The sequence below is a fragment of the Canis lupus genome, chromosome 14 (assembly GCF_048164855.1).
Source record: "Canis lupus baileyi chromosome 14, mCanLup2.hap1, whole genome shotgun sequence".
Taxonomy (NCBI): Eukaryota; Metazoa; Chordata; class Mammalia; order Carnivora; family Canidae; genus Canis; species Canis lupus.
The window spans coordinates 62358546-62374534 of NC_132851.1; the positions used below are offsets into that span (position 1 = coordinate 62358546).

Sequence of the window (15989 nt, forward strand, 5' to 3'; positions counted from 1 at the left end):
TTTTTTATTCTTCATTACTAAAGTCTTGGAATGCACTCATGCCCATGATGCCAGGATCCTGAAGGCCCTTCTCATACTTTAACTCCTTTCTCTCCTCCTTCCCGTCTCCCTTGTCTCTCTTCTTTCTCCTGAGCACTTCTGTCGTGTCCACTGTCACCCCAGCCCACAATCTTAGATCTGTCTCCAGCTCTGTCCCCCTCTGGAGACCAGTCTTGAGTTTTCATCAACTTTGACCAGCTTTTCCCGATGGGTACCTACAATTCAGTCTGCCTGAAACACATTCCTTCTCTGTGCTGCTTTTGTTTCTCTATATGACTGAAACCACCATTTTCTTCCTGGTGACTCAGCTGCCAAGAGAAATGGCTGAGATTTCAAGATTGAAGGAGCCCCGGCACCTACGGTCATTCTGTGTTGACAGTCTGCGTTGCCACTTTAACACCCACTGATGACCCTTCTTTTGTTTGAGCCAAACTGCCCGTGCTTGCACTTTCCCCTTCCATTGCCTGCCCTGATATTTCCACCAGTTAGAAAGGCCCTTGCTCCTCCCACTTCTTCATTCTTCAGATCCATTTTTTACACTCAGGCTCAAATGCCACCACCTCTCCAAAGCTTCCTCTGTGGCTGCTGCTCAGCTAACAATCATATCCCCATTGTCCTGGTTGGAATTCCTGTAGCCATCTGTACCTGTTCATCCTGCTTTCTCGTCACTTTCTGCCTCATGTTATAGCCCTTTACATATGTATCTCCTGATGCGAGTGTGAGTTCCTCAAGGTTAGTGAATGAGTTTTTAAGTTCCCTCGTTGGATCTTAATGCCATGAACATACAAGGCGTTCACTTAGCAGATGCATGAATGAACAGATGAATGGATGTCTTTTATTCAGATAAGTCTTGACCAGGGAGGGTCCTGAATGACACTGCACATTAATGGTAACTCACAAGTTAATTCCAAATTAGTAAATATGTTTGAAACTTCTGGTTTGGCCAACTTTAAGTAAGAAGGAATCAGTCTATCTAAGTGCTTGCTCATAAGCAGTTATATGTTTATGATTTTAACAAATTTTGGTGTTCATAAATTGTGTTTCTGAAATGTTGTGTAGAATCATTTTTCAGTAGTTTTTGTGACTTGGCATTTGAAGTAGACAGAACTAAAATAATGACTGACTTCAAATTTTAAGCTGACTTAATCTCTTGCTATTTTTGTCTTTCCCGTTTATTCATTTTTCTCATTCCCCTTTCACTCCATTTTATTTTTATTTTACTAATTTAGTGAAAAGGATTTGGTGAAACAGGCAAAGACCTTAAATAGTGCAGCAAATAAACTGATCCCAAAACATCATTAGGCATTTTGCAGTTGGTCACCTCTCAAGTCTGAAGTACAACTTAATTGTAAAGAAAGAAATCTGAAAGTTATTACATTTAAGTTCTGATTCTATATAAAATGTCACCAAAAATTGACTCTGAATTTGTTGGATTTAAAAAAAAAAATTGATATATAGGCCGTGGGTTTTTTTCTTCTTTATTTTCTCCCCAGAGTTAGAACATTTAGTGTAGGTTCTTAATTAATTGCCAAATAAACTTTGAGAAATTACATCTGAGTTGACCAATAAATAAACACACCATTAAAAAAAAAAAAAAACACCTAGGGATTGGACCCTGTGTGCATATATTATTGATGCCTTTGCAACTCAGCCCCAGACAATATCAGATTCTAGGTGCGCTGTCTGTACCAATGAGCCTGCTGTGCCACTGCGAGTGGTGAACTGGAGGTGACAGCGTATGGACTTGAACTCTTCTAAAGTAGCTCTGTCTCCTAGGCCATGGCCCCTTCCCACTTTCCTTGTGTAGGTTTACCCCCCAAGCCACGGATAAGTACTTAGTATTTCACTACAGTTCTGTTCTCAGTAACTAAGATTGCTTGCAACTTTTTTGCCTTAGTGACTTTTGGGGGGAAAACCCGCATCCTTACATTTCTTTAAAGTACATAGAGATAAAGTTAGTGATTTAGGTAACTTATGATAACATAATAATGTGGAAGCTTGGAAAACCCTCCTAATATTTGTCATCTTCTACCTCTGCCATTTTCCTGCAATTCCACTTCCTATTTAGGTAGCTCAGAAAAAATAATTTTAATGAAAAAAACTCATCTCCTATAAAAAAACAAACAAACCGCACAACACTACACAATTTTCAAATCTATCCTGCTTTTCCTTTTGGAGTAAAGACAACAAGGTATAGACATGGGTGATGGTTTTCCACTGTCATTTCTTGCTAGAAACATTTCCTCCAGAGTTTCTATTACTTTCTGTTCCGAAGGGAGATTTGCTAACATCTCCGGGAAACTAACCATCTAATTATTAGAGAACCATTTCAGCGTAGGAAATACATGATAAACTCTTTATTATTATTTAGTCTAAAAATAAAAATTCCCAGTAGATATCCATACACAGTAATTAGCAGGGCTTCTTTTTCTAAGTGACCACAGATCTACCCCTTTCTAGGCTTTACATTGTAAATAATCCTATAAATACTTGGATTTTTTTTAATGACTTTTGATTTGGGGGAACAAGCTTTACATAAGCCTTCATTCCTTCAAAAAGTTTTGACAAAAATTTTCTCACTTTGATATGATTTGCAGCATTTCAGCTGCTTAGGTGGGAACAAAGATAACCCCCCTTTGCTTCTAGCTTTTGAAACTCTTTACCTTCTTGGAAAAAAAACAGAATTAAGAGAGTAAGACAGATTTCATGTGTGCTTCTGTAGATCCTTACAGACTTGAACCAAAGTCAAGTCAAAGAGCATATGACCAACCTCATGGAATAACCTGTGCTCTTGAACTTATTTTAGTTGTTATAATTTTGCACCTGTTCGTACCTTCATCAACCTTTTGTGGTGATGAATTGCCTTTTCTATGAGCATTTGGGAAGAGTGCTCAAACACTAAAGCATTTCAAAGACTACAGATAGCATGCTTTCCAGTTCTATTCTATAGAGCCCCAGATGTTTCACCTTTTAGAACATGCTTCTTTAGAGGTGCAAAGTTATGGGATATATAGAAGAAAATATTCATTAGAATTTTCCAGAGAATATGATCAGGACTCTTATATAGACCCGGTGCGAAGTTGTTTGTCCACTTAGTCACACACCACCTGGTAGGAATGGAAAAGGAAAGAGATGGCCAAACTCTGACAGAGGCTTTTCCTTTTAGAAGAACTCAAAGCCTAGGTAAGGGTTAATGTATAATGTCAGTGATTTAATATAATTGTGATATAGGGAAGGGACCAGGAAAATGTTCTAATTTCACATGTAAGAAGGTAGTTGCCCGTTTGCAAGTTCCAGTTGTGTGTGTAAAGCAGAAATATAAGGTACCAAACCTATTAGGAAATAAACACAAACAAAAAAGTGGATTTGACTTTAATTACTGTGTACTTGAGGTTGGTTTTGGATATGGATTTTCTAAAAAGTGATGTTTTATTGTTTATCATCTAATGGCTGTAAACTGTAGTACTAGAATAAAAAAAAAATGGAAAATCAACTTTTCCTCTGCCTGGTTCACCTTCATCTTGCTTTTCTTTTAGAATTTTTTTCTCCATCTCCCCACCTCACCCCATTCCCATATAATTTCTTCCCCTGTGTCCTACAAGGCTTTTTTTCCCTCTGTCTCTCCATGCCCTCTTCCTCGGGTTGCTTTATTTTGTGTTGTAAACTTGGTCTTCCTCCCCACCATGGCTTTTGTTTTTTATCACGAGTTCATATGACTCACATCCAGATTGCGCCAGGCTGAGCGGGGCCGCCAGTCTGCCGAGTTGGACAACCGGCTCTTCAAGCAGGACTTTGGAGACAAGATAAACAGTCTGCAGCTGGAAGTGGAGGAGCTCACAAGGCAGCGGTGAAGAGAGGGCGGCAGGACCTGCAAGGGTGGTCGTGGGTAATGCTAAGGCTAGCAGTGAGAGAAGGGGGGTCCCATGATCCAGCCCTCTCCGTTCTGTCTCTGCGATGTCCTTTCTCTGGAATTAGCATCCAGGAAGCTTCACATATATCAGCATTCCCAAATCATGTCAACATGCTTTGCGATCAAAGAATTAGGAAGGTAGAACCTCAAGTCCCAGACAAATAGAAAGGAATAAGAGAATTAATAGCCAACATAACACTAATAACAGTATTCCCTACATTTTTACTGTGTGCCAGAAACCTTACAAATTACTACGTAGGCATTTTGTCCTAATACTTCCCATTGATCCTGTTAGTAGGTCACTGTATTACCCATTTTCAGATGAAATTAAAGCTTAGATGGGTTCATTTGTCCAGATCGACACAGTTCAGCTAGTAAGAGGCAGCACTTTAAAAGTCTTTCTCTGATTCCCAAGTCCTTAGCCACTCTTCCATATATTGTCTGTCAAATGAGACTCAATTCTTTGCCAAAGCCACTGACTTCAAATAAAGAAAACTTTGTTGTTCCATATAAAAGCACGTGGCTAGTAAGGACACTGGTGGCTAACAGTATAACTGGGCATTGAGGGATCCCTGGGTGGCTCAGCGGTTTGGCGCTTGCCTTTGGCCCAGGGCGCGATCCTGGAGTCCCGGGATCGAGTCCTGCGTCGGGCTCCCGGCATGGAGCCTGCTTCTCCCTCTGCCTCTGTCTCTGCCCACCACCCCCCCCATCATGAATAAATGAATAAACCTTTAAAAAAAAATAACTGGGCATTGAACATTAAAGAGAGACCAGCTAATTAAGATGAAATGGGACTACAGTGTTGGTGCTTTCATATTGTTTTCTAGTTGACATTTTGTAAATACTGTCTTGTAATTATAGTAAATCCTACTAAATGTCATTCAGTTGACTACAACTCTTTATTAAGAGTTAATATTAAATACTGATATTCAGAGTGGTAACCCATAGGCACTGGGAGATCTTAAAGCACATTCTTTTTTTGTTTTTTAACATTTTATTTATTTATTGAGAGAGTGAGCACAAGCAAGAGGAGTGGCAGGCAGAGGGAGAGGGAGCCCCACCTGGGGCTGGATCCCAGGACTCTGAATTCGTGACCTGAGCCAAAGGCAGACACTTAACCGAGCCACCCCTCAAAGTACATTAATTATCCAAGAAAAATTAAACATTGTCTATATTTTAGTGTTAGTGGTTTTACTGTAGTGTGTTTTAGCACCTTAAAACTTGATTGTTCATATATATCTGGTAACTTTTTATTAATCAAGTATTAAAATTGAATTGCTGAGCTCTCTAAGAAAGGGGTTTGGCATTCTTTAGAGAATGTATGTGCAGAAATCCAAATTTTGATCCTTTTCCTTTCCTGCCCATCCCAGGCACCAGCTTGAGTTAGAACTAAAACAGGAAAGAGAAAGAAGGTTACAAAACAACAGGAGCATCCCAGGAAAGGGTTCTCAGAAGCCAGAACCCAAAACGGTAATATTTGTTATTACCTTGTTCATTTATTTTTAGAAGCTACCTTGACGAGCCAGACAGTATGCAGATGGCAGACAAAACCCAGAGGGAACACAAGGCCTTGATTCTCATGCTACCTCTAGATACTCTCTTTAACTTGATTTCACTTGGAAAAGAGGATTCATAACCATGATTTTCAGTGACCCTCTTAGCCCTTTCACTTTAGGTTATTTTTGGTATCTTAATAGAAACTTGTGTTCCTTGGACTTCTGCTGACTAATATCTTTAATAATATGTTACAGTAATCCTTCCCAACTCTGATTTCCATTTAACAGAATTGTCTTAAATGTTGATTTGCTTCCGTATGCCTTTTTCAGAATCATGAGGATTTCAGTTTTGGTATACTCAAGGTACTTCTCTTGGGAAAACTAGAACTAGAGTTGCTTGGGAAAAAGAAAGTAATACAGACCCCTTAAAGTGCAACAGTAGAAGTTTATACAGAACAGTCTTAAGAGAGAGACCCCCCCAGCTTATGCTGAGGAAGCTAAAATTGAGTGAGACCATCTCTGGGACCCAGGAAACAGGAGCCAGCCTCTTCAAATAATAAAATGAGAAAAGTATGGAATACCTTTTCTGTCAAAGACAAACCCAGAGGAAAAAGTAGCTTTTTTGTTTATATTATATATAGCAAAGCAGGACAAATTTATAAGCAAGAAATTAAAATATCTAGAGAAAGAGATGCTAATTTGCTGGAGAATAGCAAATAGTCAACAGAAATTTATTATATAGTAGTCATTATTACTAATTAAAAGTGTGCAAATACTACTCTTTTTGTAGCATGGCACCTTTATTAGTTTAGTTTAGCAAACAAAATCTAATTAGATTTACTTAAATTCTTGGTCTGTCTTACCGTGCTTTTCCAGTGAGGCCTTAAATTTCTCAATCTTGGATTGCCCTGCAGTAGGGGTTCCAGGAGTGTAAATGTTGATTTAACCTCCTTTCCTTGATACTTGAGTGGTCTGAGAACATGCATTCTATTTTCGGAGGCTGAGAGATAGCAGCTCAAGGCAGACAGCAGTGTGTGTGTGCCACAGAAAGAATTTGTCACTAAAGTTGCCCAGGCAGGGTTTACAAGCATTGGTAAAAAAGCAGTTTAGAACTTTACATTGGTCCTTCAGAATAGAAAACTCCTCAAGCTGTGTAAGTTGTCATGGCATTGTGGCAGTGGCTTGACTGCGTGTCCAGAGGATTGCAGTCTGCTAGATATGGGGGTTCTTGGTTTTACCAGTTTTCTAGAGCTCAGCTGGGAGTGGGGGGGTGGAGACAAATACAGATATATAGAAGTAACTAAGATACCCTAAGAAGTAACTGGTACCTTGAGCTCACTTTGTAAATAATTAAGATATATTCTGAATTTTATTTGAATTACAAGAGTTAAGGAAAATACCTACTCTGAAAATCATTAGTTGCAAACTCAATCAGAATAATTAGTAAAGAAAAGACTTACAGCAAAGAAAGAGGGAAAATATCTTGAAAGTTTAATTCCTTCCCTAAGAAAAAAGCTGCTTAGTTTTATACGTAGGCTAAAACAGTACAGGAAAAATAAATCTGCAGCATCGTTTAGCATTCTGAATAATTAATAAATTGGGCTGTTTTCTTTTGGCAGGATGGGAAGCACAAAATTCAAGAGGAAAATGTTAAACTAAAAAAGCCCCTGGACGAAAGCCACAGGTGTTTGTTAATAAAGTACTAAGAACATTATTTTGGGATGGTGGGAAAGGGGGGGCTTTTGATATATATTGGCAATGGCACAGAACAGACACTGACTTGTAAGATCAACACTCCAGAAAGACATTTTGACAGGGGAGTGAATAAATCAACCAGAGAACACACATGAAACCAACCCATTTAGTACATTTCAGAAGAAGCATAGGATCCCTTCAAGGAAGTTGACTTTTAACAAAACAAAATATTACATAGTACCACTGCATTAAAAAATGAAGGAGGTCCAACTGTATACCATTCTGGAAGAGCCAAAATCATGGAGGCAGTGGTCGCCAGGGGTTTAGGAGGTATGCGTGGATGAGCACAGAGGATTTTTTTGACAGTGAAAATACTGACATGGTACTATAATGATAGGTAAATGATCTACATTTGTCCAAACCCCTAGAATGTACAATACCAAGAGTGAACCCTAATGCAAACTGCAGACTTGAGAAGTTAATGATGTGTTAATGTAGGTTCATCGATGATTATAACACCAGAGTTTACCCCTTTGCTGTGGAATGTTGATATTGGGGGGAGGGCAGGCAAAGTATATGGGGAATGTCAGGACTTCCTGTTCAGTTTTGCGGTGAACCTAAAACTGCTCCAAAAATCAGTCTATCATAGCAACAGCAGCAACAGCAAAGGTTAGTCACAAGAGAGATCCCATAGAGGGGATTGGAGAGAACCGTACAGCATTTTTAGCAGCTTTCCCTATCCAGGCTTTGCTGCCTCAAGAATGAGACAAGTGTGTCACTATTAGAACAAAGTAGCTGCTGCAGAAGATAAATCACACAGTCCAACAAAAGACTCATGATGCAGGTACTTGGCCTCCAAAGCCAGAATGATTCCAAAGCCTCGAAGTTTACTCCCTAAGAGAGCATGGCCTTATCCAGGACTAACCTTAAACTACCCTACAGGTCAGGGGGACCACAAAAAGGAACTAGAAAGGCTGTAAAATTAACAAGGGCTTAATAGAGCTTGGAGAGTTGGCCCCATTCCGGACTAAAGCCTAGTCATTTACCAACAACGAGGAGTGCGTTGGGTGCCAGCCTCTGATTTAGGCCCGGGGAATGTAAGACCACACACTTCCTATGTCTCTGTTGTGCTCTGCGGCTTAAGAAGTGTGTTTCGCATTCATGATCTTAAAAGTGTCATTCCCCTTGGGAAAATTGAATCATCTATTTCTCCCTTAGAGACGAGAAAACTGAGGAGCACAGAGAGGCGAAGTGGCACACCCAAGTGGTCCCTGCTTATCAGGTCTTCTTTGTTGACATCCTTGGTCTCTGTTCTCCATGTTCTCCAGAATAGCTGCTTCTGGAGCCTGTCTTGGCCGGAACAGCAATCCTTAACCATACCCATGGGATTATGGCCCAGGGAACAGCTTGAAAACCTAGTCACTCCAGTGGTCACGCTGCCACTCAGTGAAAGAATCTGAGCCCCTGTAGGTCTGTGGTATATTATCCCCAGAACTGCGTCTCTTCTTCAGTGCTGCTCCAAATTGGGAAAATCGGGGTTAGCCCAGCCAGGTCTCAGGAAGAAATAGTTCAGCCTCAATAGTTCAGCCTCAACTAATGCACGACCTATGACGGGTGCATTTCTATAATAGCATTACAAAACTATTAAAATGTATTGCATTGACCACTGGAGTTTTACAGGCTGGGGTACAAATGCTCAACTACTTTCTTGTTTGAAAAAAGGAACATACTATAACTCCAAGTCCATTTTTAAACAGGAAACCATAACGTGGGTCAAGCATCAGATTGTAATAGATTTAACAACCAAAGTTTCCTCTCGTTGGAGATCAAGATTAACAATTAGGTCACTCGCAACAACATAAAAGAACCATGGTATTGCTTTGTCTGTGCTTTTGGGATGTCTATATTTAGAAATATAATAAATTGCTGTTTGTTACTGTTTTTAATCTTCATTATAGGCTGCCGTCTCGCCCTGTGGATGGACAGGTAATGGATTCTCCTGTTCACACACAGCTTGTATAAATGATGTGATGGCTCTGCCGTCCCTAGCTGTACACGGGCAGCATGGAAAGTCGGTGAATGCACACAGGCCCCTGTGGCCCCTCCTTTTAACAGTATCCTAACAAACAGGCATTTGCCTGAAGCTGTCATCAGAAGTAGCTCAGCTCTGAGCAGTTTACTAAGTAAACAGCACGTCTTACTTCTTGCTTGAAATTCTCTTCGTGAGGCCTAAGGGGGCTCACTGTACCTCTTTTTCCCTGTTTCCCCTTCCATAAAACAGAAAAAAAAATACTTCTTGATCACTTGGAAATAAATATAAATGGTTGCAAGATGATTTGCAAATGTAATAGGATATGACAACTGCGTGAGAAAGATGATAAATGTGGCCGTGACTGAGCCATTCCGTTATTTATCCAATAGGTTATAAGAAAAAAAAGCCTACTCCTCTCCATTCTTGATGATACAGGAGGACAGGAGGAATGGAGCTTTTTTAAACTTCGTACTTCACACTCATATCCTTGAATTTTCTTTTTATAAGTAAAATCACATTATTATAAAAACAAAAATAACTCCAAAGATCGTGACAGGATTACCAGAGTTGTATTAAAGTGTTAGGACCATATGTAATTTGTTTCTTTAGTTTCCAGATAGTCTATACTGTATATTAATTTTGTGACTAAAAAAATGACTATTCTGAAAGTTTTAGTTTTTAATATTTCTGGGGCTAAGAGAAACTAACTGGCTTAATATGTGGTTTAGGATCAGCCACCGCCCTCTGAAAAGCCACAGATATGTCAGCTGTGCCAGGAAGATGGCAGCCTAACAAAGGTAACAGTGGTGAGAACCCAAAAGCCCTTCATGGGGATTTCCCTTTAATATAGGGATCTTGCTGTGTAGACTGCAGTGTGGGGAGAAAGGCAAAGGAGCAAGCATTTATAAAATAGGGATTTTTTTCTGTCACAGTCAGTAAATTCCCTTTAAAATAAATACAAATAATTTAAAGCATAAATTTGTAACTTTTATTTTTTTTCTTTTTTTTTTATTTATTTATGATAGTCACACACACACACAGAGAGAGAGGCAGAGACACAGGCAGAGGGAGAAGCAGGCTCCATGCACCGGGAGCCCGATGTGGGACTCGATCCCGGGTCTCCAGGATCGCGCCCTGGGCCAAAGGCAGGCGCTAAACCGCTGCGCCACCCAGGGATCCCCTAAATGTTTTATTGATGCCTACTGTGTGGAATGTGCTATTTAACATGAAGAAAGTAATAAAGTGTAGGCCAAGTCCCTGTCTTATCTCCTTTGTGCCATCAGTTTATAGAAAAACCACTTTAGGCTCAGATATTTTAAGTACATTTACATTTCTCAAAGTTACTCAAGTTGTAAGTCACAGAGCCCAGCTGCAACCTGACTTTGGCCCCCAAATCCATACTCTTCTAATGCTTCATCCTGCTTAGAACAAATCAATAGTTTCTTTTGGCGGGGGTGGGGGTGGAGATCAACCTCTGTAAAGGAAATGAGCTGTCTACACCAAAACCACTTGTTTTCCCCATGGATCCTCAAGGGTCTCTGCCAGAGGACTTCCCCAGTCTTAGAGTGGGCAGCGTGGGAACGTTCAGGTACAGTAGGTGTTCTGATGGCCAGATCTTTGACCCGCTCACAGCATATCCCCCAGCATGTAATATGGTGCCCATTTCATAGTAGATGCCCAAGAAATGGGCAAATCACTGTAAGAAACAAGTGCTTCAAGGAGATAAGGAAATGGGCCCAAATTCTGGATTCCAATCCGCATGCCACTATTTGTAATCATGCTGAATTTTAACAAGCAAAATTATAATATGACCTAGTCTTAAATTAGCAGAATCAGATAAAGATGAACTGCCTTTATAGAATTGGAATTCTATAAATACGTCCCCAAATAAACAGCTAGTCTAATTCTGGCTTTTCTGAGGCCACGCAGAGTAACTGCAGTAGGTCAGAGGAAAATTCTTCCCAGGCTTTCAATAACAGTGACCCCTGCCTCTCCTGCACCCTCAGGAAGGTGACTTGTTTGGGAGAAAGTGGCATTATTAACAGGGGAAATTACCCTTCACGGCCTTCACAGTACAGGTCGTTCTTCACCAGAGTGACCCACGTGCTGCCCCATGGCATGGCCACTAAAGATTTGAAGTGCTTAGTAAAGAGACTAACTTCCCTACAAAGCTGTGCTCCTGCTACACTGATCTCCCAAAGGATGTGCGTATAGAGCATTATAGGAAAACAGTAAGCACATCAGTGTATTAGGAATCCTGCTCAGCAACATTAACCCAGGCTACCCGGTTCTTTGCCAGTCACTCACCCTGCCTTATATGGAGTATGCTTAGGTACTTACAAACTGGTAGCCCACCCAAAAGCGAATACAATGAATGAAACTATTCTAAAGATAAGTTATGTGTTTATTATCTATTCTTTGGAATTGTTTCACTGCTTCTCTTCATTTAGACCTGAGAACCAGACAGCAAGCTTCTTTGTAGACAGAGATGGTGTGTCGTCAGATACTTTCTGCACATAGCACTCGTTCAGCCGACACTTGATTAGGCATTTAGGCGTTGGCCATTTACTGTCATTTTGCCTTTTACGTTCCATGCATCTGTTCACTCTGCTCTTCTGTTCCCCACCTAACCTCCTCTTCTCCTTGTAGAACGTGTGTAAGAACTGCAGAGGAACCTTCTGTAATGCCTGCTCAACAAATGAACTGCCTCTTCCTTCAAGTATCAAGCCTGAGCGAGTTTGCAATCCCTGCCACGAGCATCTGATGAAACAATATTCTTCCAGCCCATCGTAAGACCGGAAGCCAAGACCTGGACAAGTGTCTCTACCTGTGTTAGATGTCAGGATCTCCTAGAGCCCAGAACTCAAGAATCAACTCCAGCGTTGATAGGAGTGATTTAAATCAGCCAGGTCCAGGGAGAAAAGGCAGTAGTAGTTGGGGGTGCTGGAAATTTTGCTCTTTTTCCCTAATGACTGAATAAAAGTTACTCAGTTGAGCCTCTCTCTTCTAAATCTAAACAACCCACACTGAAGGCTTTATTTTATGACGTCTTTGGAGGGGCTATTCATATTTATGCTAATAGGGATAAAACTAGGGTGGATGATAATGAGAGAGAAGGTTCATACAGATAAGAGAAAAAGGAAAATGATCATCTCTATTATATTTGCAGATTCAAGGGGAAAAGGATGTTAACTGAGATCAAAATAATGTTCTCTATTTTCCCCAGGTGCTGCTAGACAAACCTTGTTTCTTCACCCCCACTGACTACCTCTTTAAAGTACCTACCAAACTGTGAACCCAAACTCAGGGAGAAGAAATTAAAGAGTAATATAAATTTTGAATGTACTTAAAACAATATAATTTATTATAGTTTCAGGACCAAAAAAGGTCCTGGCCTACAAGTGTTTTAAATATCAGAATAAGAGGAACATTTGCCATTTCTTCACTTAATGACTCCAAAAGTAAACATCTGCCCTTTTCAGAATGTCCTACTGCAAAATAAAAGCCAACTCCCTTCCTAGTCCTTCTCTGCTCTCCCAAGTTATAAAATTGTGTTTTAGAGATAGGGTTTGACTCTTGCAACTAGGAGGTATTGAAAGCAAAGCTTAGGTGTAAAGTAAAACAAATTTAATTTATACATGGCTGAGAGCAATTAGTGCAGAATATTTATTAAATTTTCTTGAATAAGAACCTTATGCTGAGCCAAGAATTAGAATTGGTAGACCAGTTTCTTGGAAAGTGTGATGCTCAAATATCTCTGTAGCAAACGCTTTGGGGTAAAAGAGGCAGTTTCTTGGAAAGTGTGATACTCAAATATCTGTAGCAAACACTTTGGGGTAAAAGAGGGAAGTGCATTCCACAAGAAAAAAAGTGGAATGTGCTATTTTGATTGTTACATGTGTCTAGATTGTTTGATTCCAATTAAGACCTATGATTCTGTAACTGGTTTAGAATTCTGGGGTGGAAACATCCTAGAACCATGGTACTTGATAAATTCTCCTGAAAAACATTATAGCCTGGGAAAGAGTTGTTATTCCAGAAGTCTGGCCTGTTACATGGTGAAACTGAGCTTTAAGAGTACTAGGGAAAAATAAAATCTAATAATTCTAGCCTAGATTGTTGGCTGTTTTTTTTTTCCCCTTTAAATAAAATTTTGTGTGTGATTCTTCACTCTCCTTATTTTGGGCCACCTTCATGTTTTCAGCACTGTTCTAGGTGCTATAGGTAATATGGGGAATTATCCTAAATTAGCAAAAGCTATTTTGTAATTAGTTTTGAATGAAACTGAAAAGTGGCAGCCCTGTACATGGAATGTAAGGAAGAAAAGTAATTAGCCACTTGAGATTTTATTATGATTTACACATAAGCTATTTAGCCCTTTTTTTTTAACAAAACTCCAAAAATCTTAGTGCAGCTGTCCACAGAACCAAGGGAACCAAGTCATGAACACCTTGACTTAACATTAGTTGCATGTTCCTTAAAAGCTGTTTTCCACTATTCACGGTAGCATCAATAAGAATACTATTCTGAGGAATAAACAACCAAAGAAGCAAAAAGACTTGTACACTGCACACTATAAAACACTGCCTAAAGAAATTAAAGATACCAACAAAAGGAAGGACACCCCATGTTTATGAATTGAAGACTTAATATTGTTAAGTATATTGTTAATATACTACCCAAAACCATCTGCAGATTCCATGTAATCTTACCACTTCCAGTATTTTTTGCAGAAATAGAAACATCCATCCTAAATTCACAGAATCTCAGAGGACATCCAAACAGGCAAAAAAAAATCTTGAAAAAACAGTTGGGAGATCTCATTTCTGATGGCAAAACTTGGTACAAAGCTATACTGATCAAAACAGTTGGTAAAAAAAACAAACTATGGTACTGGCATAAAGACCTATACACCAATGGAAAAGAAGAGAACTTAGAAATAAACCTTCACATATATATGGTCTAATGATTTTTGAGAGGAGTGCCAAGACCAGAGGGACTTAAAGGACAGTTTTTTTTCAACAAATGTGTTGAGAAAATCAGATGTCCACATGAAAAGGGGGGTGGGGTGGGACCTCTACTATAACATCTACAAATATTAACGCAAAATTATTCAAAGGTCTAAACAAACGAGCTAGAACTCCTAGGGGGAAAAAAGATTTGTGACATTAGATTTGGCAATAATTTATTGGGTAAGGCACCAAAAGCATAGGCAACAACATGGTTGGACTTCAAAATTAACTTGCGGAGAAATTGGAACTCCTGTGCATTGTTGGTAGCCATGAAGCCACTGCAGAACAGTAGGATAGTTCCCAAAGAAACAAAACTACCATGTAATACAGCAATTCCCCTTCTGCGTATATACTATACTCAAAAGTGAAAGCAGGGACTCAAAGATCCTTTATACACTTCTGTTCATAGCATTTTTTACAATAGTCAAAAGGTGAAGCGACCCAAGCATCCACTGACCAATTAAAGAATAAAATATGATAGAGAGGGCAGCCTGGAGGGCTCAGCAGTTTAGCGCCACCTTTAGCTCAGGGCGTGATGCTAGGGACCCAGGACTGAGTCCCACATCGGGCTCCCTGTGTGGAGTCTTCTCCCTCTGCCTGTGTCTCTGTCTCTCATGAGTAAATAAATAAAATCCTTAAAAAATATATGGTAGAGGGATCCCTGGGTGGCGCAGCGGTTTGGCGCCTGCCTTTGGCCCAGGGCACGATCCTGGAGACCTGGGATCGAATCCCACGTCGGGCTCCCGGTGCATGGAGCCTGCTTCTCCCTCTGCCTATGTCTCTGCCTCTCTCTCTCTCTCTCTCTGTGTGACTATCATAAATAAATAAAAATTAAAATAAAATATATATATATGGTAGATATATATATATATGTACATACAATGGAATATTATTCAGCCTTGGAAAAATTCTGATACATTCTACTACACAGATGAACCCTGAAGATACCATGAAACAAGCCAGTCATAGGACAGCTAGGATTCCACGTCTATGAGGTCCTGAGGGCAATCAAATTCAGGCACGGTAGAATGGTCGTTGCCAGAAGCAGGGGGAATGAGGTGGTGAATAGAGAATTTTGGTTGAAGATGAATATACGTTGGCACACGGCTCTGCTAGAGGGTCTAGAAGCCAACACAGTAGCAGTGGGCACAATCCCATATCCAATCTTTCATTAGAAACTAAAGCTTGTGGGCAGCCCGGGTGGCTCAGGAGTTTAGCGCTGCCTTTGGCCCAGGGCGTGATCCTGGAGACCCGGGATCGAGTCCCGCATTGGGCTCCCTGCAGGGAGCCTGCTTCTCCCTCTGCCTGTGTCTCTGTCTCTCTATCTCTCATGAATAAATAAATAAAATCTTAAAAAAAAAAAAAAGAAACAAAACGAAAGCTTGGTTTCTAGCACCATTCTCCACTAAAAGGAACCAGGGTTCTTTGGAGAAACGGCTGATGCTACTAGGTTTGGGACATCTTGTAATACCACAAAGTAAGGAAGTGGCATAAAAACCAAGGGATGGGGGACATTGAAGGGATATAGAAGCCAACAGAAGAGCTACCCGTGGCCAAAGCCAAAACAATGTGAGCAAGATGATGTCTATAGGATTTTAAAGCCAAAGCACAAAATATCTGAGTCCATATCAATATAAAAGATAAGTGACGGAGAAGCAGCACATCTGCACAGAAAACCTCCAAATGATATATGAAGCTCCTATTCTTTCAAGGAGAGGAAGCTTAACTCCCACCTCCTGAATGTGGGCTGCGCTTATTAGTAATTTGCATAATATAGAAAATGCAATTTTTAAAAGTACGATATA

At 40.1% G+C, this 15989-nt stretch overlaps 1 protein-coding gene and 1 long non-coding RNA gene across 16 annotated transcripts in view; one reads left to right on the forward strand and one right to left on the reverse strand.

Annotated features, from left to right (window-relative positions):
* RUFY3 (RUN and FYVE domain containing 3) overlaps positions 1-13281 on the forward strand; it is a 72029-nt gene extending 58748 nt beyond the window's left edge. For 7 of the 15 annotated variants that reach the window (XM_072775316.1, XM_072775318.1, XM_072775319.1 and 4 more), the window contains 6 exons: positions 3767-3886; positions 5320-5419; positions 7065-7144; positions 9099-9126; positions 9901-9969; positions 11822-13281. In XM_072775316.1, coding sequence (XP_072631417.1) covers positions 3767-3886; positions 5320-5419; positions 7065-7144; positions 9099-9126; positions 9901-9969; positions 11822-11965 — 541 coding nt within the window. In that variant the 3' untranslated portion in view covers positions 11966-13281. Of the gene's footprint in view, positions 1-1268; positions 3528-3766; positions 3926-5319; positions 5420-7064; positions 7145-9098; positions 9127-9900; positions 9970-11821 lie in introns of those variants that run through there. The other 8 variants (XM_072775326.1, XM_072775327.1, XM_072775329.1 and 5 more) reach the window with 3 other exon arrangements.
* On the reverse strand, positions 2425-6588 carry LOC140604188 (uncharacterized). Its single transcript, XR_012007210.1, has 2 exons — positions 6309-6588; positions 2425-3907 (listed from the first exon to the last, which is right to left on the reverse strand). It is a non-coding gene; the product is annotated as an uncharacterized lncRNA (long non-coding RNA).
* Positions 13282-15989: the final 2708 nt, after the last annotated feature.